At 45.0% G+C, this 25864-nt stretch overlaps 1 protein-coding gene across 1 annotated transcript in view; it reads right to left on the reverse strand.

Annotated features, from left to right (window-relative positions):
• The window catches only part of ARHGAP42 (Rho GTPase activating protein 42), a 113025-nt gene that overhangs the window by 69327 nt on the left and 17834 nt on the right, over positions 1-25864 (reverse strand). The window contains exons 2-3 of the mRNA XM_049778605.1: positions 14616-14711; positions 1416-1477 (exon numbers count right to left, since the gene is read on the reverse strand). Coding sequence (XP_049634562.1) covers positions 1416-1477; positions 14616-14711 — 158 coding nt within the window. The remainder of the gene's footprint in view (positions 1-1415; positions 1478-14615; positions 14712-25864) is intronic.

The following is a 25864-nucleotide window of genomic DNA, read 5'->3' on the forward strand; positions in this document are numbered from 1 at the left end:
GGTGCCTAGGACCTTTCCCAAAGCTGTCAGTTGACAGTCAGGCTCGGAGGGAGGAACAGACACCCAGAACACTGAGGCCCAGGATGGGGGAGGAATGAATAAGGAATAGGGTCCATGATAGGGTCCATGAATGAGCGAGGAGGAAGGTCAATTCCCAAAGCCTGAAGGCAAAGCAAATGCAGTATCAAGTTACAAAAACAAGGGGGAAATTCTCATCCAGAGACTCCAATGGAAATTTCATCCCATCCTTGAGAGTTGGGGTGTCTCCTACTATTTGTCTTCTTCACATTTACTTTCCAATGACTGCTTTTTAGGGGATCCAGCCCAGTCAGTGGGACCTAAAGTGAGGGATCCTGAGACTCAGTACCTTCTTTGGTGTCTACATAGCCCCCAGGCCTCTCTTTGCTGGGGAAGAAACCATCAGAATCTGAGATCTCTGAAAGACCGAGAGCTATACTTGACAACATTTCCAATAAAGACAAATTGATCCATTGATCAACAGCCTTTTATTGATGTGATCTCCATCCCTGTCTCCTATTTGTGTCTCTGGAGGTTGTTCTTAGTGGAGCCACAGCAAGGCAGAATATCACATATAATCTCACTTTGGCTGTACCAAGAAAAAAGCAGATGGTTTTTCAGGTTTTTCAAGTGAGAAGGATGAGAGGATAAATACACATTCTGGGGTTTCCCTGGAAATCAGTAAGCTAGAATATCAACCAGTCCCTGAGTCTGGATGACATGGCAGCCATGCTCTTGATTCTGTCGGAATAGTCAATGCACCTCAGTGGTGGGCAACCTTTATTTTTTACAAGTGAGCCAAATCTCGCCAAAACCACAATTGAAATTTATTTTGAGAGTCACACAGGGCACTCACTGACAGAGGCTAAGAGCAGAGTCCTGACTCCTGGAGCAGGCTGCCCGGCACACAGAAGAGCCACATTAAAAAATGTAAAGAGCCGCATGTGGCTCTCAAGCCTTGGCTTGTCGAACACTGCACTAGCCCAAACACTCTTCTCACCCTTTGCAGATCCAAGTCTTCAAGGCCTGATTCAAATGCTACCTTTTCAAGAGTCCCCAGAACTGAGGGTCTGTTGATGCAATCTTGAATGCATGCAACATAGTCCGTTCTAACCATAGAGCTTTCCAAGTCTGCTCAATGACAGCAGTTTTCTTAATGAGAACTGGTTCAATATTTTCAGTTTGAAGAACTGAAGAGTCGATGACTAATCTCCACCCAATCAATTGAACTCAGAACAAATGGCATGTCTTCTGAGCAATCATTAAAGTTCATACTCATAAATCTTTGGGGGAACTTTGAGCACATGTATCAAATCCTATCTCGAACCACTCCTGGGTATAAGTCAGTATTTCTTTTCCTAAGTCCAAATGGCAGAATTCAGAATAAGCTGACTCACCAGCCTTCTCCTTTCTTCTTCCACCGCGATGAGCAGTCTGGCGAATTCTTTCAGAGACTGAGCTGTGTAAAAGACAAAATGGAAAAGCAGCGTCAACATCAGTCCATGGCCCATGTCACATAGCACAAAACAGAAGAAAGTGAGAAACTAATCAGTACAGACCAGAGAGGCCCATGGTGGTTCAGCTTTTGTAGCTTCATTTACAAGCAGCCAACCATGGGCTGGACTACTACGTGCAACTGAGGACTGTGTAAAAGAAAGGGACTCTGCCTTCACTTCCATCTATTAAAGTAGATGGCAATAAATGTTCTATTGTTGCTATTGTTCATTTCTTTTGTGCCTGGTTCCTAGGTTAAACATTATGATAGATAAGTAAACATAGAAAGGGGCCAGAGAGATAGCATGGAGGTAAGGCGTTTTTGCCTTACATGCAGAAGGTATGTGATTCAAATCCCAGCATCCCATATGGTCCCCTGAGCCTGCCAGGGATGATTTCTGAGCATAGAGCCAGGAGTAAGCCCTGAGTGCTGCCAGGTGTGACTCATAAAACAAAACAAAACAAAACAAAGTCAACATAGAAAAAAAAGTGATGCATCTAAGTGTTGAATACTATTTGAGGGTAGGCTTCTATTGAGGATCCTGGATGGTAGACTCCCTGGATCAGAGGTCAGGGCACTGCATTTGATGTTCTACTTTTTTACGGTGGGATAAGATTAAATGGTATGACAATAAGATTTCAAGCATCGGTATGAGTAAGATGTTGGTTGTTTGACATGATCCTTCCTATGTTTAGGATGCATCAAGATTGACCATATTATTTCAAAGACCCAAAGGAAAGTTCAGTTTGTCTCAGACACACACACAAGTTGGCATAGAAAATCTGTAGAAATAGTTTCATGGAACTCCAGAGCAGTCAGAAGTGTAGTAGCATCAACCCTGAGCACCGCTGGGTGTGGCCCCAAGACTCCCCACAACCTGACATCCCAAAAAGAAAGTATCCCTCATCTTACTCTGATAGGCTATGCTCTGACCTCCCACTTGTAACATAGAAAATATTATGGCTTTTGAGTTGGAGAGAGAGAGAGAGAGAGAGAGAGAGAGAGAGAGAGAGAGAGAGAGAGAGAGAGAGAGAGAGAGAGAGATAGCAGGACTATGCTGTGGTGACTGTGAGGTTCTTGGGGTCCTTTCTAGGTTCTCCCATCCCTGGAGCTACAAGCCCAGTGGCTATAGTACCTCTTTGTCCAATAACTAATGATGCTGTTTCCACTTTACTGGAGGGTTTCGCGGTCTGTTTTCCATATAAAAACTATTTATAAATGCGTACAATCTCCACCGAGGACAATGAAAACTTCTGCAGAGAAAAATTTGGGCGTGCACAAGTCACTAGGCGTCTGGAATCTCAGGAGGAAACTCTCCCTCCAGTGGTTTTTCTGGATCTGCCCCAATTTGATGTGGAATTTTGGACTTACCCCTATTTTTTTGCATTTGATAATTTTTTTTCTCAGCTTCATGGAAATACAGATATTCAAGCCTGGCGCTGGTCGTGAGGGAAAGGGGACAGACATTTAGAAACCCTGAGGCTGGTCTCCTGAACAGGCAACCGAGCAGGGGACTTCCTCACCAGCTTCTCATGGGGCCTCCCACCACATAATAGTGGTCAGAGCAGGTGTAGATGGAGAGCTAGGGTGTGTGGTAAGTCCTGTATTCCAGGGCCAACTAGCATTTAAAGAATGTGAAGATTCCACACTTGTTTCCAGCAGCAACGTTTGAGCCACACTTGGGTCACCCCAAGCCACCAGGTGCCCAGCCCCTGCCCTGATATGCGACCAAAACTGAAAACAGGAATCCTGCACTCTCCCCTAGTGCCACCTGAGAGACTACAAACCATGGAAGTAGCCAGTGCACAGGAGACTGAGTGGAACACGGTGAGGGAACCTGAGGGATGGGGATGGGGCATGACAGTGGAGCATGTGGGAGGCCTGGAATCCCATGTCACCATAAGGTACAAAGGGCCCCTCAACACCTGCACAGTACCTCACAGAGAGCAGTTGTGAGTCATGGTGATTGTTATATTGGAGGAAGCCATTCGAAACACCCTTATATGACACCAACATTTCTACCACTTTCTACCATCACTCTCTTTCCAGGCCAGTTTTGATGACGTTTCTGTTTTTTATTTAGACTGTATTAATATTAGTTTATTTGATTAATATCTATACTATTTGTATTAATATTCTCACAGAGTAACAATCAGGGAACTCAAGTTTGTTCCCTATATGGTTTCCCAAGCACCTCCAGAAGTGATCCCTGAATAGAGAGCCAAGAGAATCTCTGAGGATCATTGGATGTGGTCCAAAAAGTAATATTTATATTATTATTATTTAGAAGGTATCAGACAAGAAGTTTACTATATATAACATATATATAAGAACAAATAAATGAAAACTTGGTATCACTTATGATATTACACTTTCTATATTTATAAAACAATACTTATCAGAGATATTAAACATAAATGTATCAGATTATATTAAATATAACCACCTTACTTTACAAGTAGAGAAACAGAAGGCAAGTTGTATGAGTTGTATAATCATAGAAACATTTACATCATTTAAATCAGACAATGGTTCTTTCTCCTATATCGCATATTTGTTTTCTTGTACCTTTTCTCATATTTAGTACAGTGAATCCTATCTTTTTTTTGGTTTTTGGTTTTTGAGCTGCACCCAGCTCAGGGGTTACTCTTTGCTCTATGCTTAGAAATCGCTCCTGGCAGGCTCGGGGGACCATATGGAATGCCGGGATTCAAACCACAGTCCTTCTGCATGCAAGGCAAATGCCCTATTCCATTCTATCTCTCCAGCCCCTGTTTCCTATCATTTTTATGATAAAGGCAAATAACAGGACCCAGAGAGACAGCACAGCGGCGGTTGCCTTGCAAGCAGCCGATCCAGGACCAAAGGTGGTTGGTTCAAATCCCGGTGTCCCATATGGTCCCCCGTGCCTGCCAGGAGCTATTTCTGAGCAGACAGCCAGGAGTAACCCCTGAGCATCGCCAGGTGTGGCCCAAAAACCAAAAAAAAAAAAAAAAAAAGGCAAATAACAAGAAGTAAAGTATCATAACACAATAAAAATGTTCGATCAGTGTAATGTCAAATGCAACATCTGGTCCTGCTTTTGTAGACCTCTGCCATGCCTACATGTAGGACCAGATTTCAATTTGGTTATGACCCAAATTCCAAGAACAATACATCACGGGCAGCTGGCTTCCAGCGGAGGACTGGTAAGCTCATTCACGGATTTCAGTCCATGACACACCTGTTGGCTCCAGAAGGAGAAATATCCAACTCTGGTTCAGGATTTCAGAAACTGTGGTGAAAAGGAGCCCAGGCACTCTGGAAAGTTACATCCATGTTCCACATTTCACCACCTGCAGGGACTCAGCCAACTACAGCCGCCAGCCAAAACCCTCCTCCCTCCCTACCCAACATCTGGACTATAAGATTACTGGCGAGCGATAAAAATGCTTTGACATTCCAATCTCAGCTTTCAAAAGGAAATATTCTATAGTTCTCTTTCTCTCTTTTTTTTAAATCTCCACAATGTGTTACTGAAAAACACTTGAACATTGGAACAAAAGAAACCCATTAACTAGACTTATTGATGACAGGTTCTGGACAGTGCAGAAGTGGGAGAATAGCTTCTACATGTACCAATCTCATAAGTTCCAAAACATCCCTCAGGTGTCCCTGCCAACAGGAGATGGAGGGCCAGGTGGAAGGGATGTGGAGAAGGGCATGGAAGCCTGAGTAGCACTGGGTGCTGGGTGTGGCAGCATGCCGACAGCATTCCCATCAACACGGCCCTAAATCATCACCCCTCTATAGTAACGTCGCTTTTCAAAGCTCCCAGCTGTTCGAAAAACCAATTTCCTCACAATCTCTTCTGCAGGCTCCAAACCAACCACCTTACCACACTAGACTGGAAAACCTGGTTTGTGTCTGCAAGCCAGAATGAGCGAATAATCTTGTTCACTGCTCACTCGCAGCTGACCAAGTCCCAGCACCTTCCCTGCCAAGCACAAGCTGCAAAACAATTCTGTTCTGTCAACAGCAGCTTCCAAGCCCTCCCCTTACTCCTTACTGGAGACCCAAGGGCACCCACCATAAGATACCACACCAGAGAGCAGTTGCTCAAAATTTCCCTGGGGAATCTTGCCCCAAAGGCATTCGGCATCATGCAGATCACAGATTCAAGGAGCTTGCTTTCTCCCATTAGTAAAGGGCTTTTGAGCTGACTGCTGCTGAGGGCAGCAGGAATAAAGAGGCATCGCTGAGCAGGACAGAGCCTGCCCAAGCTAGCCCAGCAGAATCACACAGTTGTGCCTACATGATGTCCCAACAGTCCCTCCACTGTCTATCTGTGTCTGAGATAAGATTTCCAGCAAGTTCTTAGTCCCCACTTGGCAGCACCACTGCTGAAGCAGGTGTGAATCCAGAAACCAGGAATTGAACCAACAATACACACAGCCAAGTGGCCCCCAATAGCCCATGATCAACCCTAGAAACCTCCTGTCCAGGATCCGTTTGTGGCTGCATGTGGAAGATCAAAGAAGCACCCAAGCAGGAAAGGCTGAACTCAGAAATGCATGATGGGCCACTAGGATACAGGATGAACCACTGGGATGTGTCATGAGCTGCCAGGAAGCTGACGAATGGCCGGGACGGTTGTGTGGCAAAGACTGTGTCCACCACAGAGGCAGGTGCGAGGTCAGGGGGCCTGGAGTAATAGCACAGTAATAGTGGAAGCATTTGCCTTCCACGTGGCTGACCCGGGTTCAATCTTCCGCACTCCCATTTGGTTCCCCAAGCACCGCCAAGAGCAGTTCTTGAGTGAGGAGTAAGGCAAAAAACAAACTGGGAGCCACCAATCCACCCTTCCTTCATTTCTGTTCCAAATAGAAACTCCCTCTAGTCCCTCTCTCCACTGACATAAGAGCTGGGCTCAAAATCAGCCCAACCCTACCCCATCCTAGGTGAATCTGGCTTGAAAGTGGCAATGACCAAAGAGACTTGAGTGGGTAAGCACAGTCCCGAACATACGCAGTGGACACAGGGCCTTTTCATTATAGGCCCTAATAATAATGTCCAGAGCAATGATCCCCAGCACTACCAGGAATGACCCCTGAGCACAGCCCTGTACACAGGCAGGTGTGGCCCAAAATACAAAGAAAATGAGCAAACTGCAAAGCAGGTTGAGAGTTCTTGTACAGACCTCTTTGTGATCACTCTGGACTTGTGCATCTAAGAGGAGCTCACAAAAGGGAAAACATCAGCCAAGCCCCAAATCCAGACACACTAATACATGCCAGCACTTGTTTCTCACAGTCAGTCCCCATGCTTCACTGGAGCTGGCTCCTGCCCCGTGACCTCACAGCTTCTGGAGAACTTCATTTGGAATCCTGGCAAAGAGGCTGCATGACGAGATTCAGTGAACACAGTAAGCAACCTCTGTGGACAACAGTAAACAATTCCCAATTTCTGTCTCCTTCCCTAGGAAGCAAAGTGACTGCAGGGATTGGTACTGGGCCATTCAGTACCAGGACAGAACTGGGATCAAGCCCAGGACTGCTGCGTGCAAAGCCTGCACTCAGCCCTTTGGGCTGGGACTCTCTCCAGCCCAGAATTCAACTCCCAGATGGACGGTCCGTGGCGACTGATAGATCCTTCGGGGCTAAAAGAAGGTCTAGATTCACCTATGCCCACCTGTGTGCTTGGACCCAACTCTGAAGGCTCATCCCCAGGTTAGCAGTGTGGGAGGAAGTCAGACTATCTGTGCCAGAGGATGAAGTGTCTAAATGTCCTGGACTGCCCACTGGACCCACCCAGACTCCACAGCAGGGCCCAAGGCAAGACAGTGCTCAATGTTTCATCTGTTCTTCAGTTTCACTGCCTCTTATCACAGGTGCCTACCTGAGTCCAGACACTTTCCAGGATTTGTGCGTTTCTGACCCAAACATTTTTCTTTTATGTGAGTCTGAAGATGCTGGGGGAAGTGTGGGCTTTGAAGCAGAGTTTGGGGAAGCTGAAGAAGGTTCCCGGATGCTTGATCAACACAGCCAGATGGTTTGGCTGATGGTCGGTCCTGGGGCCTAGATTGGCTGTGCATACCCCTGTCTACTCCAGAAGAAATTAATAACCAAAATTTAAGCCTGGGTGTTAGTCATGTCTAAGGGATTTCCCTCTCCAAAGTTACTTCTCACCGGGGCAGAGATAGCGCAGTGGTCAGGTCCAGCACACTCTGGCCGGTTCCACTCAGTTTGCTGAGAACTGAGGAGGGTTGGGGGGGGCACCACCAAATTCACAGATCCACCAATCAGATCCTCTGAGAGTTACTGGGGGGCAGAAACTGGGGGTACCTGGCATCAGCTGGGAGGCCCCCCAGACTTAGTTTATTACTGCCCTAAAAAAATGATACAAGACTTAGCTCAGGAGAGATTTCTGATTCTGAAGTTATGTATGACTCAGATTTCATGCAGGATCCCGAGTGACTCCTGTGGAAGCTGGCGAGGATTTGCAGAAGGGGTGTGTGTGTGTCTGTGTGTTTGTTTGCAGTGTGTGTGTGTGTGTGTGTGTGTGTGTGTGTGTGTGTGTGTGTGTTTGTAGGTGCGGGAGTAGGAGTGATTATTTAGTAGCCTCCAACAGAGCTTCAAAATACTTGCAAAAAAAAAACAAAAAAAAACACAACAGCAGAAATGTGAGCTAAACAAACTTTCCACGCTCTTAACATAGCATTTGCCAGAGGAGATAAGAGGTTGACTGGGGAGGTTGTGGGAAGGAAATAAACTACTTTTTGTTTAGCAGAACAAATCACATCAAAAGAAACTGCAGGGGATTAACCCGGCTCAGGAAGTTAAAATAAAAGTGTTTCTTCAGACATGTGACTTGTGACATAAGCTTTTCCAGAGGCTGGAATTAAAGAGGAAAATATGAGCATACACACACACACACACACACACACACACACACACACACACACACACAAACATACACACAGACACATGGATACATACATATACATGAGCGCGCACACACACACACACACACACACACACACACACACACACACACACACACACGAGTTAAGCCCTTAAATCCCAGATTAAGTAAAATAACATTGTCAACAATGCTTAAGATGGCAGCTCTCTGCAGCCAAGTGCTTTTCAGGGGGTCGAGAGCTCCTGGACCAGCCACGTTCCCAGTCCCTGTCTGTGGCCTTTGGTGTTGTGTGAGTGGGTGCTAAGGGAAGGGCAGTCAAATTTTCGGGAAAACAACCTTTCAATAGTCCAACTGAGAGCCATTAAGAAAGTCAAATATGCTTCCTCTTCAGAGTTCAAAAGAAAACGTTATGTGTATAAACAGTTTAGGCATTTGGAAATATTCCACGGGAATCAAAAATTTTCTGATTCACAGGACCACATGCACATGGGCTGAGGCATGAGTGCTCAGAACCAGGCTGGGTTTTCTCTTTGTTTTAGCAAAGGGGAAGCTAACTGGTTTCCTGGGATCTCACAGAAATCACAGGCTTCGTTTTTCAAGTGTGCAAATGAATGGGATGGACTGTCCTCTGCTTCCAACTTTTCCTGAGGAAATGCCGAAATAGTGGTTCCTGACCACGCCCTGCATTTCTACACCAAGATTTCAATAAACAGGGGGGACTGGCTGGAAGAATAACCACATGACAATCTCTCTGGTGCCCTAATGAATGTGGGACTTCAGAGCCCGAGTTCAATCATTGCAGATGAGATGAATTCAAGTTGTTTCTCTTGCTTAAGTGTCAATGCTCTTCCTGGGTCAGTAAGTATGAGCCACTGCTGTTACAGACCCTTGAGCTGCTGTTTTGATAGACCCACAAGCCATTACTGTTATCGACCCAATCTACATAGACCACTGCGTATTTCCATAGCAGGTGGAAATCCTGCAAAATATACACAGGAGAGTGAACAGGTTTTGCCCGGCATGTTCCCAAGCCCACTAGTGCAGAGCCAAGAGTAAGCCTTGAACACCATCGGCTGTGATGCAAAATACAACCGCAAACATGTACACATCACACATGAACATACACTCAAATATGCACATATTCTCATACATACACACATATAAATATGAACACACACTTCCACAGACTCACACCTACACATATAAGCACAAATAAAAATGACATTTACAAATTACAAAATCACACCCACAAATACAGACACACCCACTCGCACATACATCTGCTCACACATATGTACTCTCTCTCCCTCCCTCCCTCCTTCTCTTCCTCTCTCTCAACACAGATTGTGCTGTCCTTCCCCACCTGGCCACATCCTCCTCCTGCACTGGAAAAACTGGACCAAATACCACCTTTCCGCTGCTCCTGACAGATGCATCCTCAAAGGGAACGAACTCACTTGGCAAAGGGTTTAAGCATTTTTTTCCCCACATTAATTCCTCTAGCAAAAAAAAAATTTCCCAGCCACTCCCATGTCAAACTCTCCTATTTGACAGCCTGTGTGAGCAGCTCCCCAAATGGCTCCCAGATGCGACTCTGTGTGTGGCCCAAACAGGTTCTCACAGGACCGCCCAGGGGTAGGTCCTCTGGGATTTAAACCACTGGTGTCTCCCAAGGAATCACTGCTAGACATGCCTGGAGTACAGGCAGGGTGGGGATCCAGGGCATGCTCTGGGGTGCAGTATGTGCAGCCAGGCATGGCAGGAGCTCACGAGTGAGGGACATTGCGGCTGCAGGACTCGGATTGCAGATTCATGTCCATCAGCCCCACCAAGGTCGACTCTGCAGATCCTGAGGGCACACCTGAAGGCTGACTCAGCAGTGAGTGGAAATCGGGGCTCAGATCCTCCACCTGACAGCCACCAACCACGTCAGCTTTCTGATTCCTCATCCCAGTGGTCTGTCTGTGTGCCCAGTTCCCACCTCCATCAGATGCAGTGGGGCAAGCAGGAGCTGAGGGTAGCAAACCAGCCTCTATCTGCACACAGATGGAACCACCAAAAAAGGAAGGAGCAGCCAGTTCTGGGACCTATCCTGCTCTGACCCAAGGAATCCCCCTCTGGGCCCCAGACACCCAATCCCTGTAAACTGGTGAGGTCTGACAGGTACCATCTCATGAACCAGCCAGTGCCAGACCCAAAGGTGGATGCAAAAGGGACTCAGTACAGCGTGATATTGGACCAGACAGACACAGCACCCCTTAACAGGAGACCAGAGGGACATAGCGCCCTCGAGCCTTTCCCACCACTGCTGCTCCATAAACCCAGCATCATGCCTGCCAGGCCCCAGAGTCTGTAAACATCTTGCCCTCCCACACCATTCAAGCTTCATGGAGGACAAGCAGGGTGCTGGGGCAGGAAGACTTTGGGTCTTGAATAGGGCCCTGGCATTCACCACGTGCAACCAATGGTTGCCACAACTTCAATCCTGTCACGAGCTCAAAGACCAGAGTCATCGATGTGGAGAAACTGTGGCTGACAAGTTGTCAGTCCCCAAGAATGGGGGGCACACTCTGCACAGACAGCATGGACACATGCAGAGCGAATTTCTGATGTGTCAAGTGACATTTATCATCAACTGTGCGAGAAAACCAAGTCTTTTGATGCATACTCAGTTAATCTTGATATAGGGCACAGGTATAACAGACACTGCGCAGCTCACAATTTATGTCCGTGGTGTTGGTTGCAATTTTGAATTGACAGAGGAGCTGCTCACAATAATTCCAATGCATGACCAGACCACTGCTAATGAGATATTTTGGTATCTGTGTGATGCCATTAAGAATGCAGGTTTGCCATGGAAGAGGTTTGTTGGAATAATAACCGATGGAGAGCCATCAATGACAGGAAGGAAAAATGGACTGGTGGTACTTGTTCAAAAAAAACTTGAAGAGGAGGGTGTAGAGAAGGCCACTGCTCTTCACTGCATTATCCATCAGCAGGCCCTTTGCAGTAAATGCCTGCCGTGCGACAATGTGATGTCTGTTGTTGTGAAATGCATCAACCAAATCAGATCCAGGGGCTTAAAAGCACAGGAGGTTCCGTGCTTTTTTACAGGAAATGGAGTCAGAACATGGAGATGTGCTCTATTTCACTGAGGTACATTGGCTCAGAAGGGGAAATGTCCTGAAAAGATTTTCTGAGTTGAGAGAAGTGAAAGCCTTCATAGAGAAGGATGGGAATGCTGTTTCTGAGTTGAGTGATCACAAATGGCTCATGGACTTAGCTTTTCTTGTTGACATCATACATAAGCTGAATGTACTAAACAAGATGTTACAAGGCCCAGGGCAGCTTATCAGTGCTGCCTATGACAATGTGAGAGCATTCTCCACAAAACTTGCATTATGGAAATCCCAGCTCTCTCAGACAAACCTTTGACATTTCCCAGCAGGCAAGGAACTTGTGGATGCAGGCATACCATTCAGTGGTGAGAACAATGTTGATGCTATTTTTAAGCTAGAGGAGGAATTTGATCACAGATTTGCAGACTTCAAAAAGCACAGAGACTGGGCCGGGCGGTGGCGCTGGAGGTAAGGTGCCTGCCTTGCCTGCGCTAGCCTAGGACGGACCGCGGTTCGATCTCCCGGCGTCCCATATGGTCCCCCAAGCCAGGAGCGACTTCTGAGCGCATAGCCAGGAGTAACCCCTGAGCGTCACCGGGTGTGGCCCAAAAACCAAAAAAAAAAAAAAAAGCACAGAGCCACTTTCCAAATTTTTGTGGACCCCTTTTCCTTTGATGTGCAAGATGCCCCTCCTGTGCTTCAAATGGAGCTCATTGACCTGCAATGCAACTCTGATTTCAAAGCCAAGTTCAGGGATATTAGTGGAAAAGCAAACATGCATGGGCAATTTTTGAGAGATTTGCCCCCCCCCCCCCAGCTTCCCTGAGCTTTCCCGAATGTTCAAGCGCACCATGTGCCTTTTGGGGAGCACATATTTGTGTGAAAAGTTATTCTCCACATTGAACTTCAATAAGTCAAAGTACAGGTCTAGACTTAATGATGATCATCTTCAAGCCATACTGAGGGTCTCAACTGCTTCCTCTCTAAAGCTAAATGTGGTTCAGATTTGTGAGAAGAAGCGCTGTCAAGTCTCTGGCAGCAAGGAATAGGCAAAAGATGTCATGTTCAGAAGAACTGTTCATGATCTTCACTCAATGTTCTATTCATGTTCAGAAAAAATAATTAAAACTGTTAATAATGATGTTTGAGGACTTTTTTTTGTGTGTGAAATCCCTTATGCGGCCCTGCCTCACCCTGACTTTGCCTCCTGCAGCCCCCAGGTAAATTGAGTTTGAGACCCCTGCCTTACATGCTGCCGACCTGGGAGGAACCCAGTTTGATTCCCGGCAGCCCATATGGTCCCCCAGCCTGCCAGGAGCTATTTCTGAGTGCAGAGTCAGGAGTAACCCCTGAGCACAGCTGGATGTGGACCAACAACTAATCAATCAATAAATAAATAAAGTTAAAAAAAAAAAACAGGAATATATCTCCACCCCCAATGGAAAAGAGTCCAGCACAAGAAGGGTGGGGTCAGCCCAAGGTACAGGGATGGTGATGGTGATACAGAAACCATCAATCTGGGGGGCAGCTGGGGCAGGAAGCAGCAACATTGAGTGAGCCCATGTCCTGGATCCAAAGAGAGCACCCAGTACCACTCCAACATGCCAGCAAAGTCTGCGCTTTGGAGGGACCTCAGCACCTTCCTGCCCACCTCAGAGACTATGAAGCGCCACTCAGATGACTGAGTTGAGTTATAAAACTATTAAGTAACTTCCTCATAAGAAAGGACTCTGTTGCTTCTATTTCTCTGCCGTGAGGAGGCAAACTCAAAGTCAATCTGTAACGTTTACAAGGGCCAAAGCAATAGCACAGCAAGTAGGGCACCTGCCTTGCACACAACCAACCCATGCTTGATCCCCATCATCCCATTGGGGTCTTCTACCACTGCTAGGAGTAATTCCTGAGTGTAGAGCCAGGAGGAGTAACCCCTGAGCATTGCTGGATATGGCCCCAAAACTAAAGTACACACACACACAAACACACATACACACACACACACACACACAAACACACAAGCCTGAGAAAGAGAGATGACTGCAGGTAGGGCGCTGGTCTTGCAACTTTGCCCACTTGAGTCAGATCCAGAGGTGTCCGGCGGACACAGGGCCCAGAACAAGCCCTGAGCACTGCCGGGCGTGGCTCAACTCCCAGTCTCTGTCCCCAATAAAGTGCAACTTCTATTTCATACAATGTGATCACATGACCTAACTCACCTGCAGTCCATAAAAAGGCTTCATGGCTAACACCCAGGGCTATGGATTGCCAGGTGTGGGGCAAAGCTGCCTGGCATTTCTCCTCACACACTCACAATGAGACTTCTGAGATCAGGTTTGGGGACACAGTGAAGTCGGGCACACGCTCTACAAGTCTAAGTCCTGGCTCCATCTCTGGCACCGAGAACCTGACCAGCACCACCTCCTCAAAGTGTCAGCACCAAACTGTCCTTTGCTATTGTCTGAGGATGGGACAGTGGTCCTAGGGCCTCTGGGCTCCCCTGGGTTGGTGTAGAGACAAAAATAGCACTGTCGCAACAATCATCCCAGCTTTCGTTGTCCTTTCATGGACCCCAAGTCTCCCACACACAAAGCCGGATTCGGACTCGAGAGAGCAACCCCAGGAAGGTCCCATGTTCACACTAGCACCTAGTGGATACCCTAGAGTCAATCTGTCTCTTCATAAACACATGATAAAAGAGATGAGTGCTGAGTTATAAAAACGATGATTCCTCAAGCCTATAACTCGTATTATTGACATCAGCACACACCTAATAGGTAAGGATTTAAGTGAATCACTGGAATCATTGATGGGGAGACAGAGATCAACATGGTCCTCACAGCCTTCAGATGGCTCGGCTGAGTTATTAAACTATTAAGTAACTTCCTCACATGAAAGGTCACAGTGCTCAACCTCACAGCAACCAGAAATAAATACTCGCTCTTCTAGGGTGTCAGAAACTATTGTTCATGTCAGAACAGACTCAGAGAGTACTTTAGACATGACCTCTTCTGTGTAGATCTGTCTGTTTCTGTGACAGCAATACGGAAAGAACTTGGACATGACGAAGGCGGGACAGTACTCACCAATGCTAATTTCGTCATCTGTTTCTGCATCGCCAATACATTCGAACTGGAAATCTTGTAGTGACTGCGAAAATTTCTGTACTGCCATAGACAGATCTGCAATGCAAGTTTTGAAAATAAATCATTAAGCTGACCAGAGAGATAGCACAAGGAAAAGGCTGCTAACCCCATTTGAATCCCTCACACCATATGTGGTCCCCCTAGCACTGCCAAAGATCACTCCTGAGCACAGAGCCAAGAACAGCCTCTGAATAGCACAGGACATGGCCCCAAAGAAAAAAACAAAGGCTAAAGAGATAGCACAGCAGGTAAGGCGCTTGCCCTGCATGTGGCCGACCCAAGTACGATCCCTGGCATTCCATATGGTAGCCTTTAGCACAACCAGAAAAATAACTCCTGAATGCAGAGGAAGAAGGGGGGAGAGATTGAGGGAAGGAAGGAAGGAAGGAAGGAAGGAAGGAAGGAAGGAAGGAAGGAAGGAAGGAAGGAAGGAAGGAAGGAAGGAAGGAAGGAAGGAAGGAAGGAAGGAAGGAAGGAAGGAAGGACTGACTAAGCCAAAGGAAGGAAGGAAAGAAGGAAGAACTAAGACAAAGGAAGGAAGGAAGGGAGGGAGAGAGGGAGGGAGGGAGGGAGGGAGGGAGGGAGGGAGGGAGGGAGGGAGGGAGGAAGGACTAAGCCAAAGAAAGGAGGAAGGAAGGACTAAGCCAAAGGAAGGAAGGAAAGAAGGAAGAACTAAGCCAAAGGAAGGAAGGAAAGAAGGAAGAACTAAGCCAAAGGAAGGAAGGAAGGAAGGAAGGAAGGAAGGAAGGAAGGAAGGAAGGAAGGAAGGAAGGAAGGAAGGATTGATTAAGCCAAAGGAAGGAAGGAAGGACTGATTAAGTCAAAGGAAGGAAGGACTAAGCCAAAGAAAGGAAGAAAAGAAGGAAGAACTAAGCCAAAGGAAGGAAGGAAGGAAGGAAGGAAGGAAGGAAGGAAGGAAGGAAGGAAGGAAGGAAGGAAGGAAGGAAAGAAGGAAGGACTAAGCCAAAGGAAGAAAGGAAGGACTAAGCCAAAAGAAGAAAGGAAGGACTAAGCCAAAGGAAGGAAGGAAAGAAGAAAGAACTAAGCCAAAGGAAGGAAGGAAGGAAGGAAGGAAGGAAGGAAGGAAGGAAGGAAGGAAGGAAGGAAGGAAGGAAGGAAGGAAGGAAGGAAGGAAGAACTAAGCCAAAGGAAGGAAGGAAGGAAGGAAGGAAGGAAGGAAGGAAGGAAGGAAGGAAGGAAGGAAGGAAGGAAGGAAGGAAGGGAGGGAGGGAGGGAGGGAGGGAGGGAGGAAGGAAGGGAGGAAGAGAAGAAAAGGAAGGAAGAAGGGAGGAAGGGAAGGAAGGAAGGAAGGAAGGAAGGAAGGAAGGAAGGAAGGAAGGAAGGAAGGAAGGAAGGAAGGAAGGAAGGACTAAGCCAAACCATTACATTGAGAGTATCAGAGAACATTTGAGAGGTATGTGTAATCCAAATTACATAACTTGGATTTTTAATACTCTGCGAACAAGAGTTTTCAAAATACCAGTTGTGTGACACATCCAAGTGGAATCTTTCAAGAGAGGACAGTAATATTTTAGAAATGGGAAACCTCTGCCCAAGGAGAAGTAGCCCTTTTAGAAAGAAGGGAGAGCCAAGTCCTTTCCTGAGAAGCCCATGTAACCTACTTCGATGTGGAGTCTGGGAAATGACCTGCCTTCCCCTGGCTGGGGTTTAGCACCCCAAAACTCATAGGGGGAAGGACACAGGCAACTTGTGTGGGAAGTTCCAGCTTTGGCCCTAAGGCACCCTCCTCTAGCTGGGGGCCCAGGACACTGAACCATCAGGTCATAGCCAGGTTGAGCATGGACAAAGGTGGCCCAGAGCCCTGCATACCATGAGGGAGCCACGAATGAAACATGCAGAGTGCTCCCTCTGCCCCTCCTTCTAAACTAGATCCTGGCTCTGAACAGCTTCTCCCATCTCCACACGTGCCCTCCCCTGCTGTGATTCCCTCACACTGGTCATCAGAGCAAGTGTCAGTGTATTATCTCGCCTTAAAGGGCAGGAGTCCCAGGTGTAAGTGAGGGAGCACATGGAAGGGAGTTTTTGCTTCAGTCTGTCAGCAAATGCCTTCCTGTTAAGAGAGAAGAGGATGCCAGTGAAATGCTCAAAGTCCACTGTCAGGACAGATGCAAAACTCATCACCACTTCCTGGCCCTGAGAACGAAGAGCTGAGTGGACAGTGGAGAGAACATTCTAGAATCATTCTGACAGTCCTGGCTACTGAAGGTCTCAGCACATCACCGTGAGTGGAGCCAGCCAGTGCACACATGCGTCCTGAAGATAATGCCAAGAGATTCCAAGTAGTAATAAACAGGCCCACACATGGATGTGAAGAATGATCTCCTCAGAGGATGGAAGGGCCAGGCCAGAGTCATAGTCTAGCAGGAAGGGCACTGGCCTTGTATCGACTTAGGTTGAATCCCTGGCATCCCATCTAGTCCCCCAAGCACCTCCAGGAGAATTCCTGAGTGCAGAGCCAGGATAGTAACCTATGAGCATCACCAGAGGTGACCCCCCCCAAAAAAAACAAAAAAGAAAACAGAATAAAAATAATAATTATCTTCACAGGCCTGGAGAGCTAGTACAGCAGGTAGGGAGTTTGCCTTGCACACAGCTGACCTGGCTTCAATGTCCAGCCACCCATATGTCCCGCCAGGAACAATCCATGAGCACAGAGCTATGAGTAAGCCTTGAGAAACACCAGGTGTGGCCCCAAACCTCAAAAAAAAAAAAAAAAGAATAAAAAAAGAATTGTCTTTCCCACCCCTGTTGGGCTGGCTTTATTTCCCCTTTAATGCAGTTAAACATAAACCTAGTTTATTTTCCTAGTCTTAAAGAGTATATTAAAGATAGAACATTTACCTCCTATAAATATTACTCAAGGATCTGGGCACCACAGCTTACTCACAATGAGAGTCTCTGAAAGACGGAACTTGCAGCGCCTATTTTTTTTTAACCTTCCTTTATCCCTTTCATGCTCTTGCAAGCTCCAAAGTAGCTTTCCAACCACTTGTAAAACACGAGTTAACCACTTTCAGTAATAATCAAAAAGAAGTTTTATTATTCACAAGAAGCTTTACTACAAGCTTACAAGAGAAGAAAGAGGTGTTCGACTGTTTTAAAGTTCTGACAGCTTTTATCAATTCTCACACCAAACTGGAATCACAAAAACTCTTAAGTCAGATCTTGCACAAGTCTGAGATGCTAAATGAACCTGGACCAAGCCACTTGCTTCTTGAAAAGGAAACGCCTTCTAATGCTCCCCACCAAAACTGGGGAGACAGGGACTACTAGTATCCTGCTACTACTCTTAACTGCCAATTAAATTCCAACAATGGAAGGCTGTGCATTGAACAGCAGAGAGGGCCAACTCCAATCAGCTGTGGCTGGTTGGTAATCCTTTAGACAATCCTGAGACACCAGGTAAAAGGCCCAGAAGGCTCACTCATTACCAAGCACATCTTAATGAAAGGGGGCCTTTCAGTGTGAACTTCTTTTTTTTGTTTTTGTTTTTGTTTTTGGGCCACACCCAGCGATGCTCAGGGGTTACTCCTGGCTGTCTGCTCAGAAATAGCTCCTGGCAGGCACGGGGGACCATGTGAGACACCGGGATTTGAACCAACCACCTTTGGTCCTGGATCGGCTGCTTGCAAGGCAAACGCCGCTGTGCTATCTCTCCAGGCCCCAGTGTGAACTTCTTATAGGTAGGAGGTGCATATTTCTCATCACTCTTGGCATTTATGCCTACTAGAAAGCAAAGGCAGAAAGGAACAGAGAGAAAGGTTTTGAAAGCAAACACCAACAACTCACAATGCTAAGAAGCGGCTGAGGACAGATTCCTGGAAAGCTTTAGTACAGGACAAACACATGGGTCCAATCACAACCTATAACTCCACAACACACAGCACATTAACACACAGAATGTCAAGCCATCATTAAACAACTGCACTTAGGGGTGTAAGTGTTGTATGACAAAGGTCAAACTGGAAAAAAGATCTGATAGCAGCAAAGTTTGAGGCAAGCACCATGAAGCTTCCTGTCAACCGAAATGATTTCCAAATCTTGAATACCACATGCTATTTTCAGTTCTACATCAACAGCTAGAAAATAATAGTTGTCTGATACCAACAATTACAAGTCCTCAAAGACCACCAACCTGTCTTTCTCATCTTCCTTAGCTTAGCTTTCGAAAAGAACATACTAGGGTTGGCACGTAAGCACAGCATAGGGCGTTTGTCTTGCATGCAACTGATCCAGGACAGACCTGGGTTCTATCCCCAACGTCCCATGTGGTCCCCCAAGTCAGGAGGGATTTCTGAGCTCATAGCCAGGAGTAACCCCTGAGCAACACTAAGTGTGGCCCAAAAACCAAAAAAAAAAAAGAAAAGACTAAACTTCTCTTCCAAAATAGTGAAAGGGGAATCAGTATTCCCCAACACATCTTATGACACCAGTATTGCCCAAAGCAGAGAGAAACATGGCCCCAAAATGCACAGACCGTAATGCAACAAATCTTCAACAAAATGTTCGTGAGCCAAATCCAACAGTTCTTTCAAAAGGATCACACATCATTACCCAGTGAGAATGAGCCCAGAGTCACAAGGACGCGCTTCAACACTCACAAACTGACTAATGTACAGAGATGAAGAGCATATAACCCTATCAAGAGATAGCCAAATAGTTTCCCAATAAGGTGATGGTGAGATTCAAGATCTTGGTTATGATATAACCAATCCAATAAGATGAGGACAGGTGGAACTAACTCAACATAATAATAAAGGCCACATATGACAAATTCACTGCTAAACATAATCAAAGACGAAAAACGGTCAAGTTTTCCTCTAAGATCAGAAAAGACAGATTTCGATTTTCAGGGAGGGACTTCAGAGCATAAAAACCGGCTAACCTTTGCAAAAGCTGGCTCCCTGTGTGTGACACCAGGCGGGGAAAATCCGCGAAAGTACACCGGCCCAGTGGGGCTCAGCTGTGAAAGACTGTGAGTGTGACCTGTCTATGTCTGTCTACTGTCCTCTTGCGTGAAACTCTTGCGAGTGGGGCAAAAAGAGCCTCCAGAAACCTCACTCGCCCAGACGCCATTTTCAGGGAGGGACTTCAGAGCATAAAAACCGGCTAAGCTTTGCAAAACCCGGCTCCCTGTGTGTGACACCAGGCGGGGAAAATACGCGAAAGTACACCGGCCCAGTGGGGCTCAGCTGTGAAAGACTGTGAGTGTGACCTGTCTATGTCTGTCTACTGTCCTCTTGCGTGAAACTCTTGCGAGTGGGGCAAAAAGAGGCTCAGAGGAGCACGGCTGCTCCGCTTCGCTACGCGGCCATGCACTCTTTCTAAGGAAAGAACTCCATTGCAACAAGAAGGAAAAATCACACTAAGAACGACGCTATATCACAGAAGCAAACATTTCTCTCTGGACTGTCTTCTCTGTTGCATGCTCGGGCCTAAGATTTGACCCAGTGTGAGGCTTCATCCACGGAGGACTCCCCTCCCTTAGAGGCAAGTCAGCCCATCCAGAAAGGGAGGAGCCAGAGGAGTGTGCTGCCTACATCATATAGACAATGAATACCACCACAACACGTAGAAAAACCCACAATACAAGTGTGACAATGGGGAAACAACGCAGGCCAGCATCAGACATAGAGAATGAAGATGACAATTCTGAGGACCAGATAATGACTGAACAACTAATCAACCTCTCAGATAAGGACTTTAGACTAGCAATATGGAAGGTGCTCAACAGACTCCAAGAAACCATGGATCGAGTTGAACAGAACACTAATAAGAACCAAGAAAATATGAAGGCAGAAATGACAAAACTCCAAACTGAAATAACATGTCAACTAACAGGACTGAAAAAGTCAGTAAACGAAGTGAATGACAAAATGGATAAGCTCTGGGACAGGGTATCAGAAGCTGAGAATAGACTTGGTGCTGTGGAAGATGAGATACATAACAATTCCATACAGCAGGAGAGATTGGACAAAAAACTTAAAGCAAATGAGCAGACAATGGAAAAATTAGTCAAAGAATGGGAACAGACGAAAATAGAAGTCTATGATAAGATCAACAGAAACAACTTAAGAATCATTGGAGTCCCAGAGACCCAGGAAGAAAATTTCCAGGAAGAATCAATGGTCAAGAACATCATTAAAGAGAAACTTCCAGAGCTAAAGAATATATGTGATCAAATCCTGCATGCCCGAAGAGTACCAACCAAAAGAGACCCCAGAAAAACCACCCCAAGACACATCCTAGTCACAATGACAAATCCCACAGATAGAGACAGAATTCTGAAAACAGCAAGATCAAAAGGGGAAATCATGTTCAAGCAAGCTTCCCTGAGATTTACAGCAGACCTGTCACCAGAAACGCTCAATGCCAGAAAGCAGTGGTGGGATATTGTGACAAGACTGAATGAAATGAATGCTTCACCCAGAATACTATACCCAGCAAAACTCACTTTCCGGTTTGATGGAAGAATACATGGTTTCACAGACAAAAAACAGCTCAGAAACTTCACAGACACAAAACCAGTCTTAAGAGAAAAACTGAAAGACCTAATCTAAGACAAGACTACCCAAAAGACACACCAAATTTTGAAATAAAGATGGCGTTAAATCCCAGGACAATTCTTTCTCTCAACGTCAATGGACTAAATGCACCAGTTAAGAGACACAGAGTGGCTAAATGGATCAAAAAACTCAATCCAACCTTCTGCTGCCTACAAGAAACGCACCTGAATAGTCAGAACAAACATAGACTCAAAATAAAAGGCTGGAGAAAAGTTATCCAAGCAAACAACACCCATAAAAAAGCTGGAGTGGCCATACTAATATCAGATAATGCAAACTTTATACTCAGGAAGGTTGTAAGGGACAAAGACGGACATTTTATATTAATCAAGGGGTACGTAGAGCAGGAAGAATTCACTCTCCTAAACATATATGCACCGAATGAGGGGCCAGCAAAATATTTAATACAACTGTTGACAAATCTGAAAAATAATATCAACAACAACACAATAATTGTGGGGGACCTTAACACGGCTTTGTCAACACTGGACAGGTCAACCAGACTGAAACCCAACAAGAATATACTAGACCTGAGGAGAGAAATGGAAGAAAGAGGCCTAGTGGATATATATAGGACACTCCATCCCCAGAAACCTGGATACACATTCTTCTCCAATGTACATGGGACATTCTCCAGGATAGACTACATGCTGGCACATAAAACATACCTCCATAAGATCAAGAGGATAGAAATTTTGCAGACTACCTTCGCTGACCACAAGGCTCTGAAATTATTTGTGAACTCCAAAGGGACTCAGAAGAAACACTTTAACACCTGGAAGTTAAACAGCCTCATGCTCAATAACCAGTGGGTCCGAGATGAAATCAAGGAGGAAATAAAAAGGTTCCTGGAAACAAATGACAATAAAGACACAAACTCTCAGAACTTATGGGACACTGCAAAAGCAGTACTGAGAGGAAAATTTATAGCTTTGCAAGCACACATCAGGAAGAAAGAAGGAGCTTACCTGAGTAGCTTAATGACACAGCTAATAGAACTAGAAAATGCTCAACAAAAGGACCCAAGAATAGGAAGACAGAAGGAAATAACAAAGCTGAGAGCAGAAATCAACGAAGTGGAAACTCAAAAAACAATCCGAAAGATCAACGAAAGCAGAAGTTGGTTCTTTGAAAAAATAAACAAGATTGATAGACCACTGGCAAACCTAACAAAGAAAGAGAGAGAGAGAAACTTGATAACTCGTATCAGGAATGAAAAAGGAGAGATCACTACTGATATGACAGAGATTCAAAGGGTAATCAGAAACTACTTTGAAAAACTCTACGCCACTAAAAATGAGAACCTGGAAGAAATGGATAAATTCTTGGACTCTTATAATCTTCCACGGTTGAAGGAAGAGGATGTAGCATATCTAAACACCCCCATCACCATTGATGAAATTAAAACAGTAATCAAATGTCTGCCGAAAAACAAAAGCCCAGGTCCAGATGGATTCACTAATGAATTCTATCAAACTTTCCAAGAGGAACTACTGCCAATCTTGGCAAGACTCTTTCATGAAATTGAACAAACAGAAACACTTCCAAATAGCTTTTATGAAGCCAACATCACCTTGATACCTAAACCAGACAGAGACGCTACCAAAAAAGAAAATTACAGACCAATATCACTGATGAATGCAGATGCAAAGATCCTCAACAAAATCCTGGCAAATAGGATTCAATGCCTCGTTAAGAAGATCATCCACTACGATCAAGTAGGTTTCATCCCAGAAATGCAAGGCTGGTTTAACATCCGTAAATCTATCAACATAATACACAACATCAATAACAAGAAAAATAAAAACCACATGATCATATCAATAGATGCAGAGAAAGCATTTGATAAGGTCCAACACCCATTCTTGATCAAAACTCTCAGCAAGATGGGAATGGAGGGAACCTTTCTCAATATAGTGAAGGCCATCTACCACAAGCCAGTGGCAAATATTATCCTCAATGGAGAAAAACTGAAAGCCTTCCCTCTAAATTCTGGCACAAGACAAGGCTGTCCTCTCTCACCACTCCTATTCAACATAGCACTGGAAGTACTTGCTATAGCGATTAGGCAAGAAAAGGATATCAAGGGAATCCAGATAGGAAAGGAAGAAGTCAAGCTCTCACTGTTTGCAGATGACATGATACTCTACTTAGAAAACCCTAAAGACTCTATCAAAAAGCTTCTAGAAACAATAGACTCATATAGCAAGGTGGCAGGCTACAAAATTAACACACAAAAATCAATGGCCTTTCTATATACCAATAGTAATAAGGATGAAATGGACATTAAGAAAACAACCCCATTCACAATAGTACCACACAAACTCAAATATCTTGGAATCAACTTGACTAAATATGTGAAGGACCTATACAAAGAAAACTATAAAACTCTGCTCCAAGAAATAAGAGAGGACACACGGAAATGGAAACACATACCCTGCTCATGGATTGGCAGGATTAACATCATCAAAATGGCAATACTCCCCAAGGCATTATACAGATTTAATGCCATCCCTCTAAAGATACCCATGACATTCTTCAAAGAAGTGGATCAGACACTTTTGAAATTCATTTGGAACAATAAACACCCTCGAATAGCTAAAGCAATCATTGGGAAAAAGAATATGGGAGGAATTACTTTTCCCAACTTTAAACTGTACTACAAAGCAACAGTTATCAAAACAGCATGGTATTGGAATAAGGATAGGTCCTCAGATCAGTGGAATAGGCTTGAATACTCAGAAAATGTTCCCCAGAGATACAACCATCTAATTTTTGATAAAGGAGCAGGAAATCCTAAATGGAGCAGGGAAAGCCTCTTCAACAAGTGGTGTTGGCACAATTGGATAGCCACTTGCAAAAAATTAAACTTAGACCCCCAGCTAACATCATGTACAAAGGTAAAATCCAAATGGATTAAAGACCTCGATATCAGCCCCAAAACCATAAGATATATAGAACAGCACATAGGCAAAACACTACAGGACATTACAGGCATCTTCAAGGAGGAAACTGCACTCTCCAAGCAAGTGAAAGCAGAGATTAACAGATGGGAATATATTAAGCTGAGAAGCTTCTGCACCTCAAAGGAAATAGTGCCCAGGATACAAGAGCCACCCACTGAGTGGGAGAAACTATTCACCCAATACCCATCAGATAAGGGGCTAATCTCCAAAATATACAAGGCACTGACAGAACTTTACAAGAAAAAAACATCTAACCCCATCAAAAAATGGGGAGAAGAAATGAACAGACACTTTGACAAAGAAGAAATACGCATGGCCAAACGACACATGAAAAAATGTTCCACATCACTAATCATCAGGGAGATGCAAATCAAAACAACGATGAGATACCACCTCACACCCCAGAGAATGGCACACATCACAAAGAATGAGAATAAACAGTGTTGGCGGGGATGTGGAGAGAAAGGAACTCTTATCCACTGCTGGTGGGAATGCTGTCTAGTTCAACCTTTATGGAAAGCGATATGGAGATTCCTCCAAAAACTGGAAATCGAGCTCCCATACGATCCAGCTATACCACTCCTAGGAATATACCCTAGGAACACAAAAATACAATACAAAAACCCCTTCCTTACACCTATATTCATTGCAGCTCTATTTACCATAGCAAGACTCTGGAAACAACCAAGATGCCCTTCAACAGACGAATGGCTAAAGAAACTGTGGTACATATACACAATGGAATATTATGCAGCTGTCAGGAGAGATGAAGTCATGAAATTTTCCTATACATGGATGTACATGGAATCTATTATGCTGAGTGAAATAAGTCAGAGAGAGAGAGAAAAACGCAGAATGGTCTCACTCATCTATGGGTTTTAAGAAAAATGAAAGACACCCTTGTAATAATAATTTTCAGACACAAAAGAGAAAAGAGCTGGAAGTTCCAGCTCACCTCAGGAATCTCACCACAAAGAGTGATGAGTTTAGTTAGAGAAATAACTACATTTTGAACTGTCCTAATATTGAGAATGTATGAGGGAAATGTAGAGCCTGTTTAGGGTACAGGCGGGGGTTGGGTGGGGAGGAGGGGGATTTGGAACTTGGGTGATGGGAATGTTGCACTGGTGATGGGTGGTGTTCCTTTTATGACTGAAACCCAAACACAATCATGTATGTAATCAAGGTGTTTAAATAAAAAAAAAAAAAAAAAAAAAAAAAAGAAAAGACAGATTTCCACCCTCCCCACTATTATGCAACACGGTATAAAGTCTTAGCCAGAGCAATTAAGCAAGGAAAACCCATAAAAATCCGAATTGGGAAAAAATGAACTTTAATTTTTGCTGATATCAAGATAATATAGGTAGAAAACCCCAGAGATTCCATTAAAACTGTCAAAAACAAATTAGCAAAGTGGCAGGCTAACAAGTTAAGCGTGGTATATAGAAAGTTAATTTTAAAAAAATCTGATGGGCCGTAGAGATAACACAGCACTTGCCTAGCAAAGGGTTGACCTGGGTTCAATCCCTGGCATCCAGCAGCCCTTTGAGCATCACCAGAAGCAATTCCACAGCAGAGTTAGGAGTAACTCCTGAGCATCATCAGGTATGCACTCACCTCGCACCCCCCTCCAAAA

This window comes from Suncus etruscus, chromosome 8, assembly GCF_024139225.1.
Source record: "Suncus etruscus isolate mSunEtr1 chromosome 8, mSunEtr1.pri.cur, whole genome shotgun sequence".
Taxonomy (NCBI): domain Eukaryota; kingdom Metazoa; phylum Chordata; class Mammalia; order Eulipotyphla; family Soricidae; genus Suncus; species Suncus etruscus.